This window comes from Sminthopsis crassicaudata, chromosome 5, assembly GCF_048593235.1.
Source record: "Sminthopsis crassicaudata isolate SCR6 chromosome 5, ASM4859323v1, whole genome shotgun sequence".
Lineage (NCBI taxonomy): Eukaryota > Metazoa > Chordata > Mammalia > Dasyuromorphia > Dasyuridae > Sminthopsis > Sminthopsis crassicaudata.
Window position 1 is genome coordinate 271,870,876 of NC_133621.1, and position 25,536 is coordinate 271,896,411.

Sequence of the window (25,536 nt, forward strand, 5' to 3'; positions counted from 1 at the left end):
ATCAAAATTAGTCATCTTATCTAAAAAATGGATATTGGCTTGTTTTTTTTTTATCATGAATGCTTTTTCATCGTCCTTTTTTGCATATCAGAAATTTTACATTGAAAGTTACTAATATCAGAAAATCAAATTCCTAATTTATCTTGATCAAAATAACTTTGAAATTCATTTCAAAATATTAAATGTTTGTCAGACAATATTTAAAGACTTACCTTGTTTTTTGAGTTCTCATTTTCAAGTTTACCTAGTTTGTCTCTTAAAGAAATACATCTCTCATCAACTGACTCTTTATTTCTCTCTTCTAGCACAGGATCTTTTTTTGCAGTATCAGCACAAAAAGTCATGGGGCTATCCTTAAACTGCACCTGGACACCCTTTGATATGAAGACCCCTTTGTTTTGGGAATCTTCAAAAGGTTTCTGAAGCAGCTGAATTTTCTTCTGCATTTGGGCTAATCTTTCTTGCAGGGACTCTTCTTTGAAAATTAATTTATTCAAGTTTTTCTGTTGTATAGATTTTTCGTTTTTGAGTTGCTTTAATTTATCTTTGAACTCTTTTAATTGTCTCTGAGTTTGTTCTAAAAGTAATGTCTTCATTCTATGGTCATTATTTACTTGGTAGATCTCATTTTCGAGTTTAGAAAGCTCAATTGTCAGGATGTCAATCTTATCTATTAGGCTGTCCTTTAAAAGAAGCCATTTATCTCGTTTTCGCTGAAGGTTTAGTTTTGATGTCTGACTTTCCTCTTCAAGCACAGCAGAACTTGCACAAGAAGGGTAATGCATTTGTGTCTGTAGTTTTTCTCTGTTTTGTTTTTCACCTTCCAATCTAGAGTTCAGTATTGCATTTGGAAAAAAAATAATTGTAAGTAATTGTGTTATATAGTCTTGAAAAATTACTAAAATGGATAAAATTTTAAAATAATCAAAAGGAAATTTTGCATTGAACTTTGTGAGAGAAACTTTCATTCTAATTTTCAGGATTCCTTTTTATTTAATATTGTTCTATTGTATTGCATTTTTAAATACGTTTTTGTTTCCAAAATACATGCAAAGATAATGCAAAATCTTGTTTCTGAAATTTTTTCTCCCTTCTGTGCCCCCACCCCTTCCCCTAGATGGCAAGTAATACAATATATGTTAAACATGTGCAATTATTCCGTACATATTTCCATATGTATGATGCTGCACAAGAAAAATCAGATCAAACAGGGAAAAATGGGAAGTAAAGAAAACAAGCAAACATCAACAACTAAAAATACAGGTAATATGATGTTGAGACCTACATTCAGTCTCTACACTGTTCTTTTGCATGCAGATGGCTCTCTCTCTCTCTCTCACGTTTCTACTGGAATTGATCTGAAAAACTTCATTTTTGTTGAAAAGAGACAAATCCATCAAGATTCTTTTTGTAATTTTTCAGATATCCACCAGTATTTCAAATCCAATACTAGTCAAAACATCGGCTTACAGTCTGCTTGTACCACTATTTTAAGGTTTGAAGATGTAGACTGCATGCTAAATGGAGGTGTCTGAGCCACTGAGAAGTCAAGAACCCTGCCTATACTATTTATATTGATGAAGACAATTGTCTGGAGTGGTAATCAGAATTTGAAATGAAAACTAAGAAGACCTACTTTGATTAGACTCGTGCTAAGGTGTTCCTATTGTTGCCTAATTACTTTCAGTATTTCACAACCCTCCATGATGGAGGTATTGAGACAATGTTTTCACATATTTCAATGATGAATGAGAGAATAAACTAAGTATAATTAAAAATAAGGAGATTAACCTTCAAAAGTGTTAGATTAGAATCACATGGAATGACTATCCTACTGAAAATATAAAGGATCATTTATATTGTGAGGAAGAAATAATTCTCAAATACTCCCATAAGAAAGTCAATGGAGATTATGCATGCTGTTTATAAACTTTTATTGTATAGCATAGAACTCTTAATAAGTCAGTTATTTTCAGTAAACAAGCATTCATTCCTATATACCAAGCACTGGGGATAAAAGTCAAAAGTCAAAAAAAAAGTCAAAAACACTAATCCCTCCCTTCTAGGTGCTTATATTCTAAGTCCTCAAAACATATCAATAACATTCATGAAAGCAAGTTACATATTGAATATTTGAGAGGTAACATCAGAAAAGAAGGCACATCATTACTAAAGGCACTAAAAATTTGACAGGCAGTGAAATTTCAGAAAAACCTGGAAAGACTTATATGAAATGATAAAAGGTTAAGTGATCAGAATTACCACCCTGTACATCAATATTGGGTCATGATCATCTATCAATAACTCAGCTCTTTTCAGCAATACAATGATCTAAGATAATCTCAAAGGATTCATGATGAAAAATGCTATCCATATCAAGAGAAAGAACTGATGAAGCCTGAATGAAGGTCATATTATATGATTTTCACTTTAGATGTTTCATGTTTTTTTTTGTTTGTTTGTTTTGTTTTTCCATTTAAATTGTTCTTCTCTCACATCATGCCTAATATGAAAATATGTTTTACATGACAACATCTAAAAAAATCAACATCAAATCGGTTAATATTTTACGGGGGGGGGGGGAGGAGGAAAAAGAGAGAAAATTTGGAACTCAATATGTATTAAAAAATAAATATTCAAACAAATGTTTGTGTACCATAGGGGAATGTGGTCTTACAATGAAGAAAAAGAATAGCAGGTGAGCCAGTAGATCTGGATCTCAGAGTTAGGAAGAGGAGTAAAATGTGAGAAAACTGGAAAAGGGCGGAGCTAAGATGGTGGCGAAGACACATGCAACTTTCTAAGCTCCTCTCATAGCGTCCCGACCAATTATTCAATTGAGCCTCAAAAATAGCACTTGACTGGTAAAATTCACTAAGAGTAGAAGTACAACAACTTGCCAGCCAAAGATAATTTGGAAGAACACCAGAAAAGGTTTGTTCTGAGCAGTGGGAACAGACCAGCGCAAACAGGGATAGAACTAGAGGTTGGCATATTGAGCAGACTGGAGGGGGTGGCCTCTGTGGTTAGAAAATTTACAGAAACGACTCTGCCATAGGCTTACTGCTCTGCCTTGATTACAAAGTAGTAGAACAATAGAGACATTAAAGCCAAAGGTAGAGGATACTGTAAAAAATGCCAGAACCTAACAAGATCTGTCTATACCCACCCAAAACTGGAAGTGATTCAGCACCTACCACAGCTCAACTGGGAAGCTACATTCTGCAGCACAGGCTGGGGCAGTCACAAATTTGTATGGCAGAGGGGTGCAGCCCGGGGATAGCCTCTTATCTGCAAAGTGGCAAGTTCGGTGGCCTGGGGCAATAGAACTTCTGAAGCATGACTGTGCATCCCTGGGCAGAGACACTTCCAGTCACTGAGAGGCTATTCACTGGTCAACTGCTAATAGCCACAGCCCCACAGCAGGGCTTTGGCTTGGGATCGTGACACTTTCACTGCTCAGCCTCTAGCCCCTGGGCAGTCACTAATCCATACCATGGGGCTCTTCACTGGGCACTTCCCCTGCTCAGCCCCAAAATACCTAGGCCTGAGTCACTTCTGGTGGGGAACTTTTTTCAGAGCACTCCCATGCCTCGACACTCCTTGCAGCCCATTTGCAGGACAGCTACTGTCTATATATCGATCCCTGCTCTGCAGAGGAAGCTGGTAACCTCTTTGCCCTGAAGGCAGACCATACAGGCTTTAAAAAAATGAGTAAAAAAAATCACAAGAATGATTGATAACTTCTATACAGAAAGAGAATAGGTTTTCCATCCTGAGGAGACTAATACCAGACAGTCTCCAGACAATACGCCAAAGGGGCATCTAACCTGGTCCCATTACAAAAGGCTCTCCTAGAAGAAACATTTAAAGATCTTAAAAGAGAGATAGAAGAAAAATGGGGAAAGGAAAAGTAGCTATGTAAGAGAGTAACAACTTCCTGAAATGTGAATTGGAAAATAAAGAACTCCCAAGAATTGCAAAGAAACAGAATTTGTGAATTAGAAATGGTAAAGAACTCTCAGGAAAGTAGAATTTGTGAAATGGAAAGAGAAAATAACTCACTAAAAAAAGAAATAAAATTAGTGAAATGGAAAAAATTTCCATAGAGCAAAACAACTCATTTACAATCTCGATTGGACACATACATTAAGAAGTTTAAAAAGCTAATGAAGTAAATAACTCATTAAAAATCATAACTGAACAAATAGAAATGAATAATTCATTGAGATATCAAGAATTATTCAAGTAAAACCAAAAAAAATGAAAAATTATTTGGTAAACATTAAACCTGAAAAATAAATCTGGGAGAGATAATCTGAGTATTATTGGCCTTCTCAAAAATTATGATGAAAAAATAGCCTAGATACTATTTTACAGGAAATCATCAAAGAGAACTGCCCAGATGTAATAGAATCAGAAGGTAAACTAGGCATTGAAAGAATTCATCGAGCACCTTCTGGAAAAGACCTTAAAATAAAAACATCAAGGAATATTGTGGCCAAATTTCAGAACTATCAGACTAAGGAAAATATATTACAAGCAGCCAGGAAAAAAAAACAATTCAGATACTGAGGTGCCACAATCAGGATCACTCATATCTGGCTGCCTCCACATTAAAGGATCTTAGGACCTGCAATCTGATATTCCAAGAGGCAAAAGAACTTGGAATGAAGCCAAAAATAAACGACCCAACTAAGCTGAGCATTTTTTCCATGGAAGAAAATGGACATTTATTGAAACAGATGAATTCCATTTGTTTCTAAGGAAAAACCAGATGACTCAAGAAAAGCAGAAAAAGGTAAAAGGAACTCTCTTGAGAACTGTATTTCTCTCATGGATATACACAAAGACTACATATATAATTTGAATTTACTGATATAACATAAAAAAGGGAATTCTAAATGGAAAGGGGATTGTGTCAGAAAAAGGGAAAAGGGGAGATAAAAAGAGGGAAACTGCATTCCACGAAGAAGCAAAGGAAACCTATCAGGTCTGAGGGAATTTAGAGAGGGGAGGAACATTGTGTGAGTCTTACTCTCATCAGAGTTCGCTCAAAGAGAAAATAATTGACCTATTTATTTTAGAGTAAATCTTCTTTTACCATTTTAAAAACTGGGAGAGGAAAAGGGAAAAAGAAAAGCATAATAAGGGAAGGGTACAAGAAAGGGGAAGGGATTCAAAGGGGGAAGGGAGGGATCCTAAATTGCATGATGAAAATGGGGCCCATAAGTTTTATACTGGGAAAGGGGGTAAAGGAGGGCAAGAAAAAGAAAAGCATAATCTGGGGATAATAAGATGGCAGGAAATACAGAATTAGTAATTTTAACTGTAAATGTGAATAGGATGAACACTCCCATAAAGCAAAGGTGGATAGCAGACTGGATCAAAAGTCAGAATCCTAAAATATCTTGCTTATAGGAAACACATTTAAAGAAGGGAGAAAGTAAGAAAGTAAACGACTGGAGCAGAATCTATTATGTTTCATTTGAAGTAAAAAAAAAAAGCGGGGTAACCATCCTTATCTCAGATCAAGCAAAAGCAAAAATTGATTTAATTAAAAGAGCTAAGGAAGGAAATTATTTCTTGCTAAAGGGTAGCATAGACAATGAAGCAATATCAATAAAAAACATATATCCACCAAGTGGTATAGTATCTACAGTCTTGAAGAAGTGAAGAGAGCTGCAAGAAGAAACAGACAGCAAAACTATAACAGTGGGAGATCTCAAACTTGTACTCTCAGAATTAGATAAATAAAAGCACAAAACAAATAAGAAATTAAAGAGGTAAATAGGATATTATAAAAGTTAGGTATGACAGATCTTTAAAGAAAACTGAATGGTGATAGAAAAGAGTATACTTGCTTCTTAACAGTTCATGGAACCTATACAAAAATTGACCATATGTTAGGACATAAAGATCTCAAAATTAAATGCCGGAAGGCAGAAATAGTAAATGTTTTTTTTTTTTTGTTTGTTTGTTTTTTTTTTTTTTTCAGATCATGATGCAATAAAAACTACATTCAACAAAAAGTTAGGGGTAAATAGACTAAAAATTATTGGAAATTAAGTAATCTCATCTCAAAGAATGATTGGATGAAACAGCAAATTATAGACAAAATTAATAATTTCACTCAAGATAATGACAACAATGAGACATCATAACAAAATTTGTGGGATGCAGCCAGAGTGGTAATAAGGGGAAATTTTATATCCTTAGAGGCGTACTTGAATAAAATAGAGAAAGAGAAGATCAATGAATTGGGCTGCAACTTAAAAAGCTAGAAAAAGACAAAATTAAAAAATTCCAATCAAAAATAAGCTGGAAATTCTAAAATTAATACTCAAAAGTGAAAAAAAAAAAACTATTGAATTAATAAATAAAACTAAGAGTTGGTTTTATTAAAAAAAAAAAAAACAATGAAATAGACAAACCTTTGGTAAATCTGATGAGAAAAGGAAAGAGGAAAATCAAATTATTATTCTTAAAATGAAAAGGGGGAAGGGGGCGGGACAAGCAAGCAGGCAAATCTGTAGCCTCCATGTAGCCCGAGGGGACCGTTAAGAAGCTAGAGGAGTTTCAAACCACCGTACCGGGCTCTGCGGGCTGAGAGAGGGGTTGCCCCGGCCTCAGGAGGCACGGGCCCAGCTTCTCCCCTATGGAATAGGAAAGGGTCTTGGCACTTCTGAGAGCAGAAGTGGAACGGTTATCCAGCGAGCTGCAGGAGACAACCCAGGAGAAAGTCCAGGCTGCAACATATGGCCTGGCAGTGCTCGAGGAAATGCTGACTTGAACAGAAATATGGGGACTTGGAAACAGAACTAGAGTCCCATAGGCTGGAACTGCATCAATTGAAACAGGCATTAGCAGAATGTCACAGCAACCATAAGCGGGTCACATATGATGGAGAGAACAGAGAAGAATGCTTACTGCTAGAAACTGCTTCCAAGGAGGCAAAGCTGATGGAGAGAATTGAAGAGCTGTAGAATGACATTAAACAAATGAGATTTCTTGTGACTAATACATCCGCTGAAAATGATCGCCTTTCTTCCATAATCTAGGAGCTGAGAAAGAACTATGTAGAGCATGGCCTTTGCACAAAGTCCCAATTCAGGAAGTAAGTTTGCAATGAGTAAACAAACAAAAACTCATTCTAAAGAGCCGTTATGGAGCCAGAGCCACCCAAGACACCAACTCAAGACAAGAGACGAACACCACAACATATGTAAGCCAAAGCCTCAAAGAAAAATTCAGCTTTGCCCCCAACTAAGCAATAAAGTAATAATTTTGAAAATTAAAAAAATAGATTAATAAAAAAAAATGAAAAGGGAGAACTTTCTACCAATGAAGAGGAAATTAGAGAAATAATAAGATTTACCCAACTTTATGCCAATAAAATTGATAACCTAAGTGAAATGGATGACTACATCCAAAAAAATAAGCTTCCCATATTAACAAATGAGAAAGTAAATCCCTTAAATATTCCCATTTCAGAAAAAAAGAAATAGAACGAGCTATTAATAAATTCCCTAAAAAAATCTCAAGGACAAGATGGATTTTCATGTGAATTCTCTCAACCGTTCAAAGAACAATTAGCCTCAATGCTATATAAAATATTTGAAAAAATAGGGAATAAAGGATTCCTACCAAATTCCTTTTATGACAGAGACATGGTACTGACACCCAAACCAAGTAGGTTGAAAAGAAAGAAAGAAAATTATAGACCAATCTCCCTAATGAATATTGATACAAAAATCTTAAATAAGATATTAGCAAAAAGACTATAGAAAATCATCCCCAGGATAATACAAATCAAGTAGGATTTATACCAGGAATGCATGGCTGTTTCACTATTAGGAAAATTATCAGTATAATTGGCCATATTAATAACCAAATTGACAGAAACCATATGATCATTTCAATAGATGCAGAAAAAATTTGATAAAATCCAACATCCATTCCTACTAAAAACACTTGAGAATATAGGAATAAAAGGACTTTTCTTTAAAATAATCAATAGCATCTATTTAAAATCATCAGTAAGCATCATATGTAATGGCGATAAACTGGAAACATTCCCACTAAGATCAGGAGTGAAACAAGGTTGCCCACTATAGCCATTACTATTCAGTATTGTAGTAGAAATGCTAGCTTTGGCAATAAGAGTTGAGAAAAAGATTAAAGGAATTAGAGTAGGTAAGGAGGAAACCAAATTTTCATGCTTTACTGATGATATGACAGTATACCTAGAGAACCCCAAAGTTTCTACTAAAAAGCTATTAGAAATAATCCATTCCTTTAGCAAAGTTGCAGGATACAACATAAACCCACATAAGTCATAAGCATTCATATATATATATATATATATATATGTATATATATGTATATATACACACATATAGATACATATATATATGTATATGTATATATATATACACATATAGATACATACATATATATATATATATATATATACACATATAGATACATATATATATATATATATATATATATATATTCTTATATATCACTAACAAAATCCAACAGTTAGAGTTTTATAAGAGAAATTCCATTTAAAGTAACTATGGATAGTACAAATTGCTTAGGAATCTACCTGCCAAGGGAAACTCAGGGGTGGAGGGAAAGAGGGGAAAAGTTGGAACAAAAGGCTTTGCAATTGTCAATGCTGAAAAATTACCAATGCATATATCTTGAAAATAAGAAGGTATAATTTTTTTAAATTTTTAAATTAATTTTATATTTATAACATTTTTGACAGTACATATGCATAGGTAATTTTTTTTTACAACATTATCCCTTGTACTCCCTTCTGTTCCGAATTTTCCCCTACATCCCTCCACACCTTCCCCTAGATGGCAGGCATTCCCATACATATTAAGTATGTTATAGTATATCCTAGGTACAATATATATGTGCAGAATCGAATTTTATTGTTGTTATTTTTGTTGCAAAGGAAGAATTGGATTCTGCAAAGAGTTTACACTCACTTCCCAGTGTTCCTTCTCTGGCTATAACTGATTCTGTCCATCATTGATCAATTGGAATTGGATTAGTTCTTCTCTATGTTACAGATATCCACTTCCATCAGAATACATCCTCATACAGTATCCTTGTTGAAGTGTATAATGATCTCCTAGTTCTGCTCATTTCACTCAGCATCAGTTGATGTAAGTCTCTGCAAGCCTCTCTATATTGATCCTGCTGGTCATTTCTTACAGAGCAATAATATTCCATAACATTCATATACCATAATTTACCCAACCATTCTCCAATTGATGAGCATCCATTCATTTTCCAGTTTCTAGCCACTACAAAAAGGGCTGCCACAAACATTTTGGCACATACATGTCCCTTTCCCTTCTTTAGTATTTCCTTGGGATATAAGCCCAGTAGCAGCACCGCTGGATCAAAGGGTATGCACAGTTTGATAACTTTTGGGGCATAATTCCAGATTGCTCTCCAGAATGGTTGGATTCTTTCACAACTCCACCAACAATGCATCAGTGTCCCAGTTTTCCCACTTCCCTTCCAATGTTAATTATTATTTATTCCTGTCATCTTAGACAATCTGAGAGGTGTGTAGTGGTATCTCAGAGTTGTCTTAATTTGCATTTCTCTCATCAATAGTGATTTGGAACACTCTTTCATATGAGTGGAAATAGTTTCACTTTCATCATCTGAAAATTGTCTGTTCATATCCTTTGACCATTTATCAATTGCAGAATGGCTGGATTTCTTATAAATTAGAGTCAATTCTCCGTATATTTTGGAGATGAGGTCTTTATCAGAACTTTTAACTGTAAAAATGTTTTCCCAATTTGTTACTTCCCTTCTAATCTTGTTTGCATTAGTTCCTAAATCATGGATCCATTTTGATCTTATATTAGTATGTGGTGTTATGTGTGGGTCCATGGCTAGTTTCTGTCATACTAATTTCCAGTTTTCCCAGCAGTTTTTGTCAAGTAATGAATTCTTATCCAAAGTTGGGATCTTTGGGTTTGTCAAACACTAGATAGCTCTTTTTATTCACTATCTTGTCCTGTGAGCCTAACCTATTCCACTGATCAACTAGTCTATTTCTTAGCCAATAACAAATGGTTTTGGTGACTGCTGCTTTATAATATAGTTCTAGATCAGGTACAGCTAGGCCACCTTCATTTTTTTTTCATTAATTCCCTTGAAATTTCCGGCCTTTTGTTCTTCCATATGAATTATGTCGGTACTTTTTCTAGGTCATTAAAATAGTTTCTTGGGAGTCTAATTGGTATTGCACTATTAGTTTAGGGAGTATTGTCAACTTAATTATATTTGCTCAGCCTATCCAAAAACACTTAATGTCTTTCCAATTATTTAAATCTGACTTTATTTTTGTGGCAAGAGTATTGTAATTTTGCTCATACAATTCCTGACTTTCCTTTGGTAGATATATTGCCAAATATTTTATACTATGGACCGTTATTTGGAATGTAATTTCTCTTTGTATCTCTTGCTGTTGGATTGTGTTGGTAATGTATAAAACTGCTGAGGATTTATGTGGATTTATTTTGTATCCTGCAACTTTGCTAAAGTTATGAATTATTTCTAATAGCTTTTTAGCAGTCTTTGGGGTTTTCTAAGTATACCATCATATCATCTGCAAAAAGTGATAGTTTGATTTCCCCATTAAAAAGGTATAATTTTTTAAAAATCTGGAAAAGCAGGAAAGGGCTAGTTATAATGGCCTTTCAGAGGCAAGAAAAGGGATTTTTATTTGATCTTGGAGATGATAGGGTGCCAATACTCCTAGAAGAGGATGAGTAATGACATGGTAACATTTATGCTTGAGGAAAATCACTTTGGCTTCTTTGAAGAATGGATTAGTGTGTGGAAGGTCTTTATTCAGAGAAAGAAAGAGAAAGGCAAGTGCAATAATATAAGCAAGATGCAAAGAATGCCTGCATTGTACTGATGATTGTTATTAGACAGAAATGCACGTTATGAGAGATGCTCAAAAAGCAGAAAATTTGTCATTACCAAAAAGAGAAGATAAGGCTGTTATTAAGGTTGCAGTCCTAGGTGAATCGGAGGGAGGTGCTGTCACTGATTATAGAGACATTCAGAAGAGAAGAGGGCTTAGGGAGAAAAGATAATTCTGTTAAGGCCAAGATGCATATGGCACATCCCATTTGAGATGTCCAAAAAACCTTACTGACGTATGGAAGGGGCTCAAGAGAAAGACTACCACTGAGTATATATCACTGTGGAAACCATTCCTCCACAAGGGTATTAAAGGAACTCATGAGGAGCTGATGAGATAACCAAGAGAAACAGTACCATTTCCAAGGGTGTAAGCTCCTTGACAGCTCAGGCCAGGTCATATTTTTCTCTTATCTGCCCTAAAGTTTCACAAAGTATTCTGCATATAACAGGGCACTAGGACATTTGCAGAGGAATTTGAATATGCAGATATTTATAGCATATCAGAAACAGAAACTACCTTCCTAACTTTATTATACATTACTCCCCTTCTTGCAGTCTACAATCCAGTCAAAGTGTCCTTCTTTTACTTCTACACAGGACAACACAAAACTCTTCTTTCCCAAAGCCACATCTTTGTGAAGCGTGTCTTCTCAGCCTGGAGTGCACTGTTGCTTTTCTAACCTCCCCCTCCATTAGAATTTCTTGTTTCTTTTGAAATTCTTTTGAAATTCTGTTTCCCTACCTTCTTCTACATGAAGTTGCTGCTACTCCTTTCCTTTGAAAACCAGGCCCTGCTTCCTGCTCCAGATTTCTATGACTTTATTGTGTTTACATTTGTATTTACATCCTATATTCTTGTATGGATTGTAAAATTCCCCGTGGCACTTTATTTTTGTCTTTGAGCCTCAGTGCCCACAACAGTGCTTGGTGCACACAAGATACTTGTTAAATATATGTTGATTAGGGGCAATCTGTGCTTCAAAAATAACATGATGAAATAAGGGTGGAAACCTATTGGAAAGTATTCCAAACAGGAAGATGGATTATACCACATTAAGTTAAAGGGATTCATTGTAGGGCTCATTACATTATTTTAAAGAATTTTCATTTTTCATTTCTTAACCTCAAATTTTCTGTCACAATGTTTCATTGTAAGTGTAATGCTTTCAAACCTTGATTTAAACTTATGCCATCCATACCTGCTTCTATAGAGTTTTCTATCACATTCTGCTTTTCGATTCTTTAACTGGTATTTAGTTTCCATTCTCTCTGACAATTCTTCCCGTAGTCCAATAATCATCTTTTCTAAAAGCTTAACTTTTCTTCTGACTTGGGTCCATTTTGAATTTTTAAATTCTACTGCTGGTTCATATATAGGAAGTACTTTCTTTTTTTCCCAAATGTAATCTGAATCTGTATAGAGAAAAACACAAGTAAAGAAACATATTAGGATTTTAAAATCTGTGGGGCAGTAGGAGAATATTTAGAATGCAGATTCTTTGGCACTGATAAAACAGTCTCCACATATGTATCCTAAGATTATATCAAAATATCATTTTGTCAATAAATTTAAACTGAATTTAAAGTAACCTCCTTTGGGTTATTGTAGACAGCTAAACAGAATCTCTTAGGTTACACATTATTTTATTTAAAAAAAAACACTATTTGAAACCTCAGGATTCCTCTTTATATAAGAAAATATGTGGGAAAATTAAACTTCCTGATGTATACTGTGAATGGCAACAATAAGATGAATAAAATACATTATATAATTAAATTGTAATTTATGATTATGAATTAAAATATGCTAAATTACTTTTAAAATATCATAAATGTGTTTTACCTCAAATAGTTACATGTAAACACTGCTTGTCCTTTAGAAGTTTATAATATAAATCATTCATATACAGTAAAATCCTTCCCTCATTTATTCCTTAGCCAGAGTTCTGGTAACTTTAACCAACATTTAACTGAAACACCAGAAGAAAATTTTTTAAAAATTTAGACCAAATCCAGAATTAGAAAAATGGGTCATATCAAGTTCCAGATTTAACAGACTTGTTTATTGGGTTTTCCATGGCAACATTCAATTCTTCATATGATTCACTGTTCAACAGAACTAAAACAGCAAGGATGTAGGGGAGAACAATGTTGTTCTGGGCTCTGCTTGTAATGTGTACCGAAGTTGACATTGACAGTAGGGGAAATCTAATATGCAATATTTTTTGTCATTTTAAAAATTAATTTTATAATTATAACTTTTTTACAGTACATATGCATAGGTAATTTTTTACAACATTATCCCTTGTACTCCCTTCTGTTCCAAATTTTTCCCCTCCTTCCCTCCACCCCCTCCCCTAGATGGCAGGCATTCCAATACATATTAAATATGTTATAGTATATCCTAGGTACAACATATATATATATATATATATATATGTTCAGAACTGAATTTTGTTGTTATTGTTGCAAAGGAAGAATTGGATTCGGAAGGTAAAATAATCTGGGGAGAAAAAGAAAAAAAAATGCTAATAGTTTACAATCATTTCCCAGTGTTCCTTTTCTGTGTGTAGCTGATTCTGTCCATCACTGATCAATTGGAATTGGATTAGCTATTTTCGCTGTTGAAGATATCCACTTCCATGAGATGCAAGATTTAAAGCAAAAGAAGAAACCATCACAGACAAGCTAGAGAACTTGGTGCGATTCACAGTTAATAGGTAGATAAGGCAGAATTTGTACTTAAATATTCATGATAACATGTCTAGTGCAATATCCTGTATGACATGCTGATAGAAGAATTATAAAAACTAGGCAGAAAATCTGTAACATTCTTACGACTTTTGGTCACGTAGAGAAAGATTCTACTATTTTACCCATTGTTTCCATGAACGAGATCACTTTAATCACCTAATGTCAATTTCTTCAATGCTTTTCTATTATCAACAAGGTAAAATTCATATACTGTATGCTGGCATTCAGTATGTATAATAAACATTAAATAATATAGCACATATAGGTTTCAAAATAATTTCTCTGAAATTATCCTGTGAAGTTAGTCTTTTACAGATTAAGAAAATGAAGCTCCAATATTAAGTGATTTGTTTATACACACAAAACTAATCGTCCTACATTCCTAATACCTATCTTTTCATATTTACTTCTTTTTGCTATATACTGTCTTGTAAAACTGGATTTTCAGTGTTATTTTCGTTTCTCCTTGCTCACAGTTTCCATGTTTGAGATTTTCATTCCAGTTCTCCTGGACTCCCACGACCTAATGAATTCATATTCATTTTTAAAACCTTCAGAAAGTTGTTTTTATTCTTGCTAGCTGACATTCTTTCCCACTTTATACCTCACATATAATTATGACTATACTTTTTATTTACTTGTTAGTATATATTATTTGTTTATTTTTCCCATTAGAGTTATTTATGTAAGCTCTTTCTGCCTAGTACATTGCACACTCTCTGAGGACAAGGATTTTGTTTTTCTAAAATTTGTGTATTTGGCACACAGTAGGTACATAATTCTTTTGGCACTGAAACACATAGTAACTCCTCTATGAGAACTTCTGTAGCTGAAAAATCATCACCCTGAAGCCAAAATGATCCTTTTTAGCTTGGCAAACTCTGCCAGACATTACACATTAGACGCCAATGCCAGAGCCTCCCAGAGAACACAAAGTTACCTCTACTCTACTATGGGTCAGTGGAATAGAACTCGTGTTATCTTCTTGGATATAAGTGCAGACTTAGTTTCTGTTTAACACCGGTATTCCATTAGAAAATTTAAAACAATTCTTACCCTTGGTATAAATTGAGGGAGGTAAATTAGAATTCACTGTATCTGTTTCAAGTGATTCAGTGATGTCATCAAGAGTATCTGCAGACATCTCTCCTTTATCCTATAGAAGACATAAAGTTAAGGTAATAAGTTTATGTAAAATTATTGTAAAACAAACTTGAAAACGATAGCAATGGCTAACATTTCTATAGTTTTTCTATATGTCTATAGCTTTTCACAGCAGCTATCCTCACAAAAATTTCTTGAGAAAAGCACTACCCATAATTATTTTACAAATGAGTAAACAGGCTATAATAGAGGTCAGGTGATTTGTCCATAATTATATAGTTACTGAAGAGCCCAGGAACAGATTCAAATTCAGGTGATCTTGATTATTCACTAAGCCACATCTCTACCTAGAAGCTGATTTAGCAATCTCATGAGGAGTTACACAAATTAGTCACGATATCTGCAACATGCTATAATTGCATTTGCTATTGCTAGTCTCTCCTAATTCCCAGGCTGTCAGAGAAATCTCTGGTAAACATTAATATCAAGCTTAGCTCTTCCTGAAGCCTTCAGAAATCCTCTGTCTGCTATCTCACATGGATGCAGTGGAGGTACAACAGAGCACCCGGGAGTTTATTCAGGCAAGCTTAAGAACTTTACTCACATGGTTTACATCCTACTCTAAGACTTCCTGCACTCTCTTAGCTCCTTCTGCTTGGCAGAGCTCCAGTTGAAAAGGGTTGGGTTCCTCCCCCATTGAGCCTATATCAGATCCCTGAGGTCATAGGCACAGCCAGTCAGAGATGGAGAAACTTCCCATTCCTGATGCAATTTTAGAGTGTTCAGGGTTCCCGCAGAGGCGGGACATGCCACCCAGGAAGGTAGTCCCTATGTAGCCATAGCCATTCATGTCAGGGCATCTCCAGGCCATAGGCCTGGGTTATATCCTAACTGTGCTTGCCTGGCCTCTCTTATGGACCCTTCCAGATATCTCTTACAGATAGCAAATAATCTTCATTTTATCTATGGGGGAAATGAAAGAAAAGCCAGAAATATAATTAGTTTTCTGGCATTCACAATGGACACGTTCACTTGAAGATTGTTTCCAAACATATCCTTTTTATGATTAAATATTCCTGTGCTTCAAAATGCAGAAGAGGGATCCTATTTGTTCATTGAAAATAGTATCATTTTCTAAATTAAGATCTATTTTAGCAGTTTTTACAATACCTTATTATTTTCATTGAATGTTCTCTTGGCATGCCTAAAAGACAAATAATTTACTTTACTATAAATATAAATAAAAGTGTGTCATTGTAATTATTTGATTTTCAATACATTTTTATTTCAAAATCATATGATTTTTCATATTTCTATTTAATCTTATAGCCATAATTTTTAATAAATGCCTATTTTTGCCTCTTGAAAAGTATTTTTGATGTGCTTTGTAAATTTTTTTTAAAAAATGTTTATATTTAATTGCTCAAAATCTACTTTTTCACCCTTCTATCGGAACCCTTTACAACTGGGAATAACAAATAATCCATTACAAATATTCATAGTAAAACGACAAATTTTTGCATTGTCTGTGTCCCCCCAAAAAGAAATCTGTCTCCTTCTATACTTTGAATCCCTTAGCTATCTAGGTGAGTAGCACGTTTCATCATTTGTCATCTGAAATTATGGTGGCTCATTATGGTGGCAAGAGTGATGAGTTCCTAATTATTTCAAAATTGTCTTTACCATATTGTTGTCATTATAATATTATTCCATCATATTTCTATACCTCTATTGTTCCTTCTGTCAAAAAGTTTTTAAAAGAAATAAAAAAATTCTGAATTAACATCTGAATGTTTTATTAAAATTTATTATTAAATTTATTAAATTAATTTATTTAAATTGATTTAAAAATTAATAACTAGTTGAGAATACTCTCAAAATAAAGGTGAGTCAGAAAATCTTAACTTGCAATAGAATACTAATGAATTATTTAGTCAATTGTTTGTCCCAAACTGCTTGTCATCAAGATTCTAAAAGGACAAGAATATGAGCAGAAAACTATGACTGTCAGTATAAAATGATTCTTCCAAAAATACTATGCCTAGTACCTTGTACTCTATTCTAAGTTTTATAAAATATTAAGCATGGTAATCAATATAATCATATGTTGGTCATTCAAATTATATGTACCTTGGCTTCTTTTTATTATATTGAAATATAGAGGTCAGATATTAATCTCATTCACCGTTTTGTTTTTCCCAGAGCCTAGCATAAGGCTCTTCACATTTTATGTAACTAATGCTTTTTAAACAAGTTATACCAGGATATTAGTGGACACCTTGTGGAATAAAGCATGTGGAAACTACTCAGAAAACCATGATATTCCCCTCTAGAGAAAGTACTCCTGCTGATAACACTATCCACAAATTCTCTTTAATACTCGAGTATGAAGCTTAAATGTGATTATATAAAATTATAAACTTTAAAGACACAAATGCTGTGAAAAAACGACTGGCTCTTTCTAGATGTTTAAAAAATAACAAGATATGTCCTACAAATTAGAGGGAGAAAACTAAGTTCGAAAGAAGTAAATTATGGTTAAAGTGTAGATGAGGAAAATGGCTTCTCTCTCTTTCCAGTGATTTTAATCAACTGTTGCATTAACAATAATGTAAGTTGAATAGAGTATATACCCAGCCATATCCCCCATCATTGTCCCTATATCTACTGTTAAGTCCAGATAGGGAAGGCTATTGTAATAAAAGCAATAAAAGCAGAATACTCATGCACAAGAAACATAATATATTCATTGGATGAATAATGACAGTTCATGTTTCTATAGCACAAGAAATTTCCTTACAACAATCCCTATTTTACAAATGTGTGTGTGATATGTCCTAGAGTCTACCGCTAACATTGGCCTTGTGGTGCAGTGGAAAGTGAATTGAATCTGGAGTTCAAACCCCAACTCTTCCTCTTTTTCACTGGTATGACTGAGACTAAACCGCTTAGGAGCCTGGACTACATGACCCCTGCACTGCCTTCCAGTTCTCAATCCATGCTAGAACATTAGGAGACTGAAGACTTGAGCCTTAATCTTCTCACTACAAGACTGGGATTATTACTAATGCTTGGGTATGTATGGTGAAGATATACTTTTCATAGACCCATGTCAATTCTGCTGTGCCCTGTCACCACAATGAGTCAATTAAAGTGTATTATCACTGGGGCAGGTTCATAATAACTGAGAAAAGGAGAATTTCAACCACCAAACAGTGGCAAGTAATGTAGCATGAGCATATTTAAGGGAAGTCTGGGCCCTCTAGCTTTGCCAGGAATAATTAGCTTTCCTGTCATTCCTTCAGTGCATGTCCCATACCAAAAGAATACTTAGAAAGAACATTCAACTGGCAGAACAAAGGACATCAGGACAACAGTCTTCTACAATGAGAAAAAGCACACATTGCTAATATTTTTCTATGAGTTTGTCCAGTACTAGTTTACCTTAATGCATAAGGATTTATTTGTCTTATTTAAGGTGCTCTCATCACGACTATGGAGTAGGATACCAGATGAAGAATTGCAGGGAAAAAACAAAAAAAAAAAACAAAAACAAGAAGCAAAAACCAACAATAAGTTGATCTTTAAATAATTCTTTATTGAAAACTTCTAAGAAAACAGTGGGAGACATATTTTTTTCTATTTTAAAATATGTGACATTTTACTTCCAGACTAAGTTTCCTTAACTAAGATGCTGATCTTATCATTCCCTAGAACAGAAACTTTTAATGGTCCCCTTCTTTAGTAGTGCATTAAATTGCACTGTGTACCTGTGAAGCTTCTTCATCTTCAGGCGTACAGTCTTAATCCAACAAAGTTTCTCACACTCCTCAAAATACAAGGCCCATTCTAGTCAGATATGTGCTTCTCTAGTCTAGGAATATGTGCTTCTTAACCAACCTTTTCTTCACCTACAATGGTTCCCATTTCCTGCCTATATTTGGGCTAAGAAAACTTCAGCCGCATAAAAGCAGATCCTTGCGATTACACAATTTGTGTGCAAAATATCAGGGAGTTATCAAAGCAGGCTTGATATGTGCCAACAATACCAAAAGAAAGTCTTAATGTGATTGTAGGTGGAATTCTAAGTATTCATAGAATCCAGGAGGAGGGAAGTGATTCTTTCCATATACTATGCCCTGATCAGAACCTGTTTGAGGAAGATATTCATTCCTGGGTGATATATTTTAGAAAAGACAATTAGCACTGAGAATATTTCCAGAGGAGAAATCAGGATGGTGAAAAAAATGGCAACTGATGATGTTTGCTGCAGATGTTTACCATAAGTAAGAGAAGAGGAAGAACTGGCATGATGAGAAGTAGTATTTGTGATCAAATGTACAATAAAACATAATGTTTAATTGACCCTCTAAAAGCTAGGACTAGGCACAGATAAACAAATTTGGGATCAACACATGAAAAACAAAGAACACAAAAAGCAACCAACTTCCAAACAACTAAGACTTATTTAAAAAAGGAATGGGCTGCCTAAAGAATTAATGCATTCCTCTGTGTGTGTGTGTATGTGTGTGTGTGTGTGTGTGTGTGTGTGTGTGTGTTTGTGTGTGAAAGAGAGACACAGAGACAGAGAGATAGAGAGATTGTGCATTCTAGTTAAAACAGTGAGCAACTAACAATCACAATGGTAGGAAGATTATTCTTTGATTCAACTCGAATGACTTCACAAACTTACCTATTCCTCTGTACATGTAACTTTTAGTAACTTCATTTTCCCACTCTGATAAGGTATCAAAGAAGGAATTTAGTGTGGAAAAGCACATTTTGTAATCATTTTTGACATCAATTTATTCCAGCATCTTATTCACAAATTTCACAGAACTTAAATAGAATGTTCACTTGAAACTTACCCTCTTTTGCTTCCCTTTCCAGCAAACTTCTCCAAAGAATACTAATTTCTCTGGTACTTTACCATTATTTCTCTCTCCAACTGCTAAACATATACCCCAATGAGTTAGTTTTACTCACTGTCAAGAAAAGTTTTAAAAACCAAAATATTCACAGCAACAACTTTTTGTAGTAGCAGATAACTGCAAATAAAGTAGCTGAGGCATCCTTGACTGAAGAATGGCAAAAAAAAAATTAGGCTTTCTTGATGTAATAGAACATCATTTCTATGGTGAGAAATAACAATTACATAAGAGGAAGAGAATATTTAGATGAACTAATGCAAAATGAAGTAAGGACAACCAGGACAACAATATAAATTATAACTGCGATAATATAATTATTAAGGACAATAAAATAACCACAACTGAATACTGTGAAATTATAATGTCCAGGTTTGAGATGAGAGGGTGCCACTTCCTATTTATATGTCAAGTGGAGCATTATCAATGTGGAACACTGCATGCAATACTGAGGTAGGGATGAAGAATGTTTCAGTAGATGGCTGAGGAGTGAGATCTTGGGAAAAGAGGCTTATATAAAAGTAAAAGATGACAATTTTTAGAAAAGGAAACTTTCTCTCAATTGTCCATGGCTTTACTGTTTCTCACTAATATGTCTAATATGGTTATGTCCCACTAATCAAAGAACAGTAAATATGTTTCTGTCTGCATGCAACTGAAGTCACAATATGTAAGTACTGCCATTGAGGTAGGGAATGATGCCTTTTTCAGTGACTCTTAAAGAGAATTATAAATTTTTGTCTTCCTGAATTTATGTTTATTTAATTAATTAATTAATTAATTTATTTATTTTTAGTCTTGAAATTAATTGAGCTAGTTAAAGTTATTTTTAAATCTATTAAATTAGTTTTCAAGTAAATCTGGGCTTTTAAAAAAACATTCTCTACTTTCTAACTGTCAATCCAGAGCACTTCCACATTCCAACTCTCATCAGTTGGAATTTTAGAGGTGGTCTAGTAAATACAGTCCCAACATGAATTGTGAACCCTCTTTACCATATTCCTGTGTCTCATCTATCACCTTATGGTCCCCTAAGACTTTTCTAGATGGGGCAGCAGGTAGAAGTTATCTACCTTTTGCTCTTCCTCAGCCTGTCCAGAAGGCATATGAGCACTAGAAGGACTTATACAACAAGGACTATGTGAGTACTTCTCTTTACATTTCTGTCAATTCCCTTTTTTTATTCTGCCATCCTGAAAGGACAATACCTTTTCTCTCCTCAGGCTTATCTTACATGGTAGTGGGTGGGTGACTGGATCTTTTTAATGATTTGCATGTCTGCAATTAAAAGTGTGAACCCTTTCTTAAGAATCTAGGTTCTCTGCCTTGGTATCCCCAATGCTTGGCCCATGATAACATTTTAAAAATTAATTCATTCTTGAATATTTCTTCTGATGGGAAACTTCCTAATGAGTAAGAGAACACATTTAATTTTTGGAGTAGCTGTAAGATTATTTTCATGTCTCATTGGTACTTATTATTTATACCTCTTCAAAGTTTCCAAACTGAATTGCTTTGCTCCTTGCCACCTGCATATTACATTCTATGCTATTTTTTTGGATCTCATCAAAGCCTACCTACCTTCTTTCAATAAACACTAATGTAACAAAAACAATAATAATAATAATAATAATAATAATAATAATAATAACAATATAGTATAAATATACTTACAGCCATAGAATAATATGCATTCATGTGACCTTAATTTCTTTCTTGGCAAAAAACAAGTGGATGCAGAGTGAATCTGAATCTAGATTTGTAGAGCAAACTGAATACACCATAAATGATAATATTTAATAATAATTCTCCAGTTAAATATGTTGACAAACTTACCCCTTTAAAACATGGTGCACAGGTGTTACATTTTCCTTAGAAGAGATGCTCATTTTTGGTCTTTCTTCCCCAGGAATTTTATTTTCCTCATCTTTACCATTTTGATAGCTCTCCATAGAAAACTGTTTATTAATTTTGCCAGTTGTTGTTCTTTCACTTAACTTATCACCATCTGTTCTCTCCAATATTTCCATTTTCTTTTCCCCTTCCATCTAAAAGGAAAGCTTAGTATCATTCTTACTTTATTGTTGTGTGTCTTTGTGTGTAAATGCATATATGTGTGTGTGCACGCGTGTGTGCATGTGTAAATATGCACACTTTTATACATATATACTTATATGCTTACTTACGTACAAGTACTAGTACAAGGAGCTACCTGAAGAGAAAATTTCCCCTACCAATGTTATCAAAATCTAGAAGACAAGTATTGTCTACATATGTCAGAGATGGGACTTGAACTAGTTCCCTATCAAATATGCCACATTACCTTTAATTTTTCAATTTTATTTTGAAATACATATTATCCTCTATCTTATCTTCACTTTTTATTTTGGATATATAATGGTCATGGTTTTATAAATTTTGTTGGAAAGTAGAAACATGGACTCCTATTTCAAAATGACAGCTCAATTACAATCTCATTTTGTTTTCTCATTCTACTTTCAAGATCTCTCAGCTCTCTCCTTTCAAAAGGAGACAGGATTGAAATACAATATCTGATTTATGCTTGCCCTTTTCCACCATGTTCTCATGTTCTCACAATGAAAATATAGATCAAGTTTATTTCCAAACCCATGATGGCTGTTTCCCACTCAATTTCTCATTTCTTATTTCTTACTATCAAGTTCAAAAAGTAAACCAATAAAACAAAGCAAAAAAAAAAACAAAAAAAAACTTGATTAACAGCATAGGAAATCGATTAAAGTGAGATTTAGATATTGTGACTGCTATATTAAGGAAAATTGATGCTATTCCCTGTGTATTTCCAGAAGCACGATCTTTCAGAAAAGAAAAAAAAATAGGAAAAAATAATATTAGTGTAATGCTATCATTTTGTAGATTTGTACATTAAGTAATCCAATTGACCATTTTGCAAAGTCATTTATATTTCCTGAGCTTCTATTGCCTTGTCCACAATTATTTGTCCACACCCTTTTATAGGAATAGTAATGAAGATCACATGAGATTGCTTTGTAATTTGAGAGTCATTCAAATACTATTCTCATTATTTTTGGACAGGACCTATGAATTCATCAGTATGAGTAACTACAAGTGAGGAAATTCCCTCCATAAATTCAGATCACCCTCTGCTCCAAGTCTCAGTTGCCTGGTAAGGTCGATGGATTTGCCCAGGCTAACATAACTACAAGAAGCACTTAAATCTAACTCTAACTGAATGTGTTTGGGTTTGTATACACTGTGTTATATGTTCAGCTATTATTGTGAAAATATAATGAAAAGACGGACATGTGAAGGTATAGATAAGCCAAGAGACCTTGGCCAGGCAATCTAACATCCCTGAGCCTAACCTTTCCTCATTGATAAGATAATGGTGTTTGATTCAATGACTGCCAATGCTCCTTCTCAAAAATAAAATTCAATGAATTAACAGTGCTAGTACAATAGCATCTAAAGCCAGCCAATTATGCAAATATCTATAGTGAATAAAAATATATTTTGAAAAACTAAATACAAAAAGAGGAGCATTGAACTTGAAAGTAGAAGATCAAAGTTTAAAACTCAATCCTATAATTTATAACTAGTGGGATAAATAGAGAAATAGTATATTAATGCCCTATGAAAACTGATTTTAGATGATTAGCATAATTGTGTTTCATTTTCTTTTGAAATGCAAAAATGTAATGACTTTAGTAAAATCAATAAAGATGAAGTATCAGATTACCATAAAAGTATTATTTGTATCAGGTACCTTTGTTAGAAATTTCCCAAATTTAGCTTATGTTTTCAGTATTTTAAGAAAATAAAAAATGCCCATAGAAAGGAAAAGTCTTTAAAATATCCAATATTACAAGGATTTGCAAAAAAGAGAATCTGAGTTCATTATGTTCCTTTTAGGTCTGTATCCTAATTGTCTTTAGGCTTGTCCTTGTTCTTTTGGTTACCTAGTCTAATATTCCAATTTGTATGTCTGATTTAGACAGTTTCTTGTTTACATGGCAAATACTTTGAAAATTGATGGAGCAATTTAGATAATCAAAATAAAAAGTATAAAAAAGACTTTCTGGATATTTTCCTTAATGCAGTTTTCAATACATGTTGTACAAATACCAAGCATTTGAAGTGAAAAATCAGTTTCACAGGATGAATGTAGAGTGACAGAAGGTGAATCTACCTGTTTTTGTGGTGATATTTTTTCTTTCTCCAAAGTCAGGGATTTTGTTTGCATTATTTCCAACTCAATTGTCAATCTTTGTGTATGTTGGTTTAATTCTGCATCCAGGTAGTTTTTAGACATTTTGTCCCTATATGGAAGGGAGTGTTTCAAACATCTTGGCTCATCTATAGAGTTACTGTCATTGTGATGACTATTCTTGAATAAGGTTTCTTTATGTTTGGTTTTTCTCCTTACATTTTCTTGCAGTCATTTCAGGCTTTTTTCCTGGATGATTAATTTTATATCACCAGAGTGAGTAAAATGCCTTCCTGGAGCACTTGATTGCAGGAAACCTCCTGAATGTGGTCCCAAATTCCCGATACTTCTTGGCAGACTTACAACCATTTCTGTATCAAATGATGTATCTTCCTTCATTTTATTTATAGATATTTTGGAACCGGCTCTTTTTCTATTTTTCGCAACATAAGCAATATCCTCTTCATTTACTTTGCAAGTATGTTCCATTTCTGGCTCATTGTCATTCTTACATTGTAGGGTGCTATTTTGTGAGCACTGAAGAATATTTTCTTGGAAATTCATCTCTAAATTGCATGAAAGAGCATATGGCCGATCTTGTTCCGTTTGCCCTGAAAATGTCTGAAGAACTTTTACCCTTAGAGGGCCTTTACGTTTTACCTTTTCCACAAAATCAATTAAGTTATTGTTTTTGAATTCCTTTTCCTCCTCAATCCATGTTTTTTGACAACTTTCTTTTGAAGTCGTTTCACTATCAGATTTCCTATTGGATTCTGGTCCTTCAGACCTTATTTCCTTCTTCAAAAATGGAGCACAAAGAGACTGAACTTGTTTTTTAGGTACTGTTTCTTCTGGTATGCAGGTTGTTTCTAAAGTAACTTTATCCTTGGATAATGAAATAAGACAAAGATCAATTTAAAAATAGACAAACCATAGTTAAACTTAATCGTTAGTCCCAAATCGTTGTGTTTCAAATTTCAAAAATATTTAAATTTACCCTAAAAATGAAATTGGAAAGTAAATTTTATCCAAGATATTATCCAGGATATTATATCCAAGGTATTAGGTAAATTATTATGTTTGTGCCATACTATAATTCCTATCAAAATAAAGGAAAATTTCCTATTTCATATCAATCTTTTTTCCTGCTCTAAAAGGACAATTTTTTTTTTCCAAAAAAGGTATTTTATTTTTCATTGGTAATTTTACATGATCAAAATTATAATACAGATATGTTTCAAATCTAAAAAACAAGTAAAATATAAAGTTGGGATGGGACAAAAAATTAAACTCATTACTCTTTTAATTCATAAGATTCTTTACTACTTTTATATGTTTCTCTAGTGCTCACTTTTACATTTCTTTAAATCAAAGATCAAAATAAGTGTAAAAATAGGAACTCTAAATTACGACTTAAGTTGGAGAGAAAAATAAATGTGATTTAAAACAACTGTATTTTCTTTTTTTTAAAATTTTTTATTATATATATATATATATATATATATATATATATATATATATATATATATTTTATAATATTATCCCTTGTATTTATTTTTCCAA

General features: G+C 33.6%; 1 protein-coding gene and 1 long non-coding RNA gene across 12 annotated transcripts in view; one reads left to right on the plus strand and one right to left on the minus strand.

Annotated features, from left to right (window-relative positions):
- The window catches only part of LOC141544663 (uncharacterized), a 70,646-nt gene that overhangs the window by 39,339 nt on the left and 5,771 nt on the right, over positions 1-25,536 (plus strand). For 3 of the 4 annotated variants that reach the window (XR_012482747.1, XR_012482748.1, XR_012482745.1), the window contains exons 3-4: positions 17,680-17,913; positions 22,842-22,932. This is a non-coding gene — a long non-coding RNA (uncharacterized LOC141544663). The remainder of the gene's footprint in view (positions 1-17,679; positions 17,914-22,841; positions 22,933-25,536) is intronic. The other variant, XR_012482746.1, reaches the window with a different exon arrangement.
- The window catches only part of LOC141544661 (ankyrin repeat domain-containing protein 26-like), a 122,493-nt gene that overhangs the window by 33,470 nt on the left and 63,487 nt on the right, over positions 1-25,536 (minus strand). For all 8 annotated transcript variants that reach the window (XM_074271056.1, XM_074271063.1, XM_074271059.1 and 5 more), the window contains 5 exons: positions 21,603-21,814; positions 16,009-16,042; positions 14,791-14,890; positions 12,180-12,393; positions 213-828 (listed from right to left, as the gene is read on the minus strand). In XM_074271056.1, coding sequence (XP_074127157.1) covers positions 213-828; positions 12,180-12,393; positions 14,791-14,890; positions 16,009-16,042; positions 21,603-21,814 — 1,176 coding nt within the window. The remainder of the gene's footprint in view (positions 1-212; positions 829-12,179; positions 12,394-14,790; positions 14,891-16,008; positions 16,043-21,602; positions 21,815-25,536) is intronic.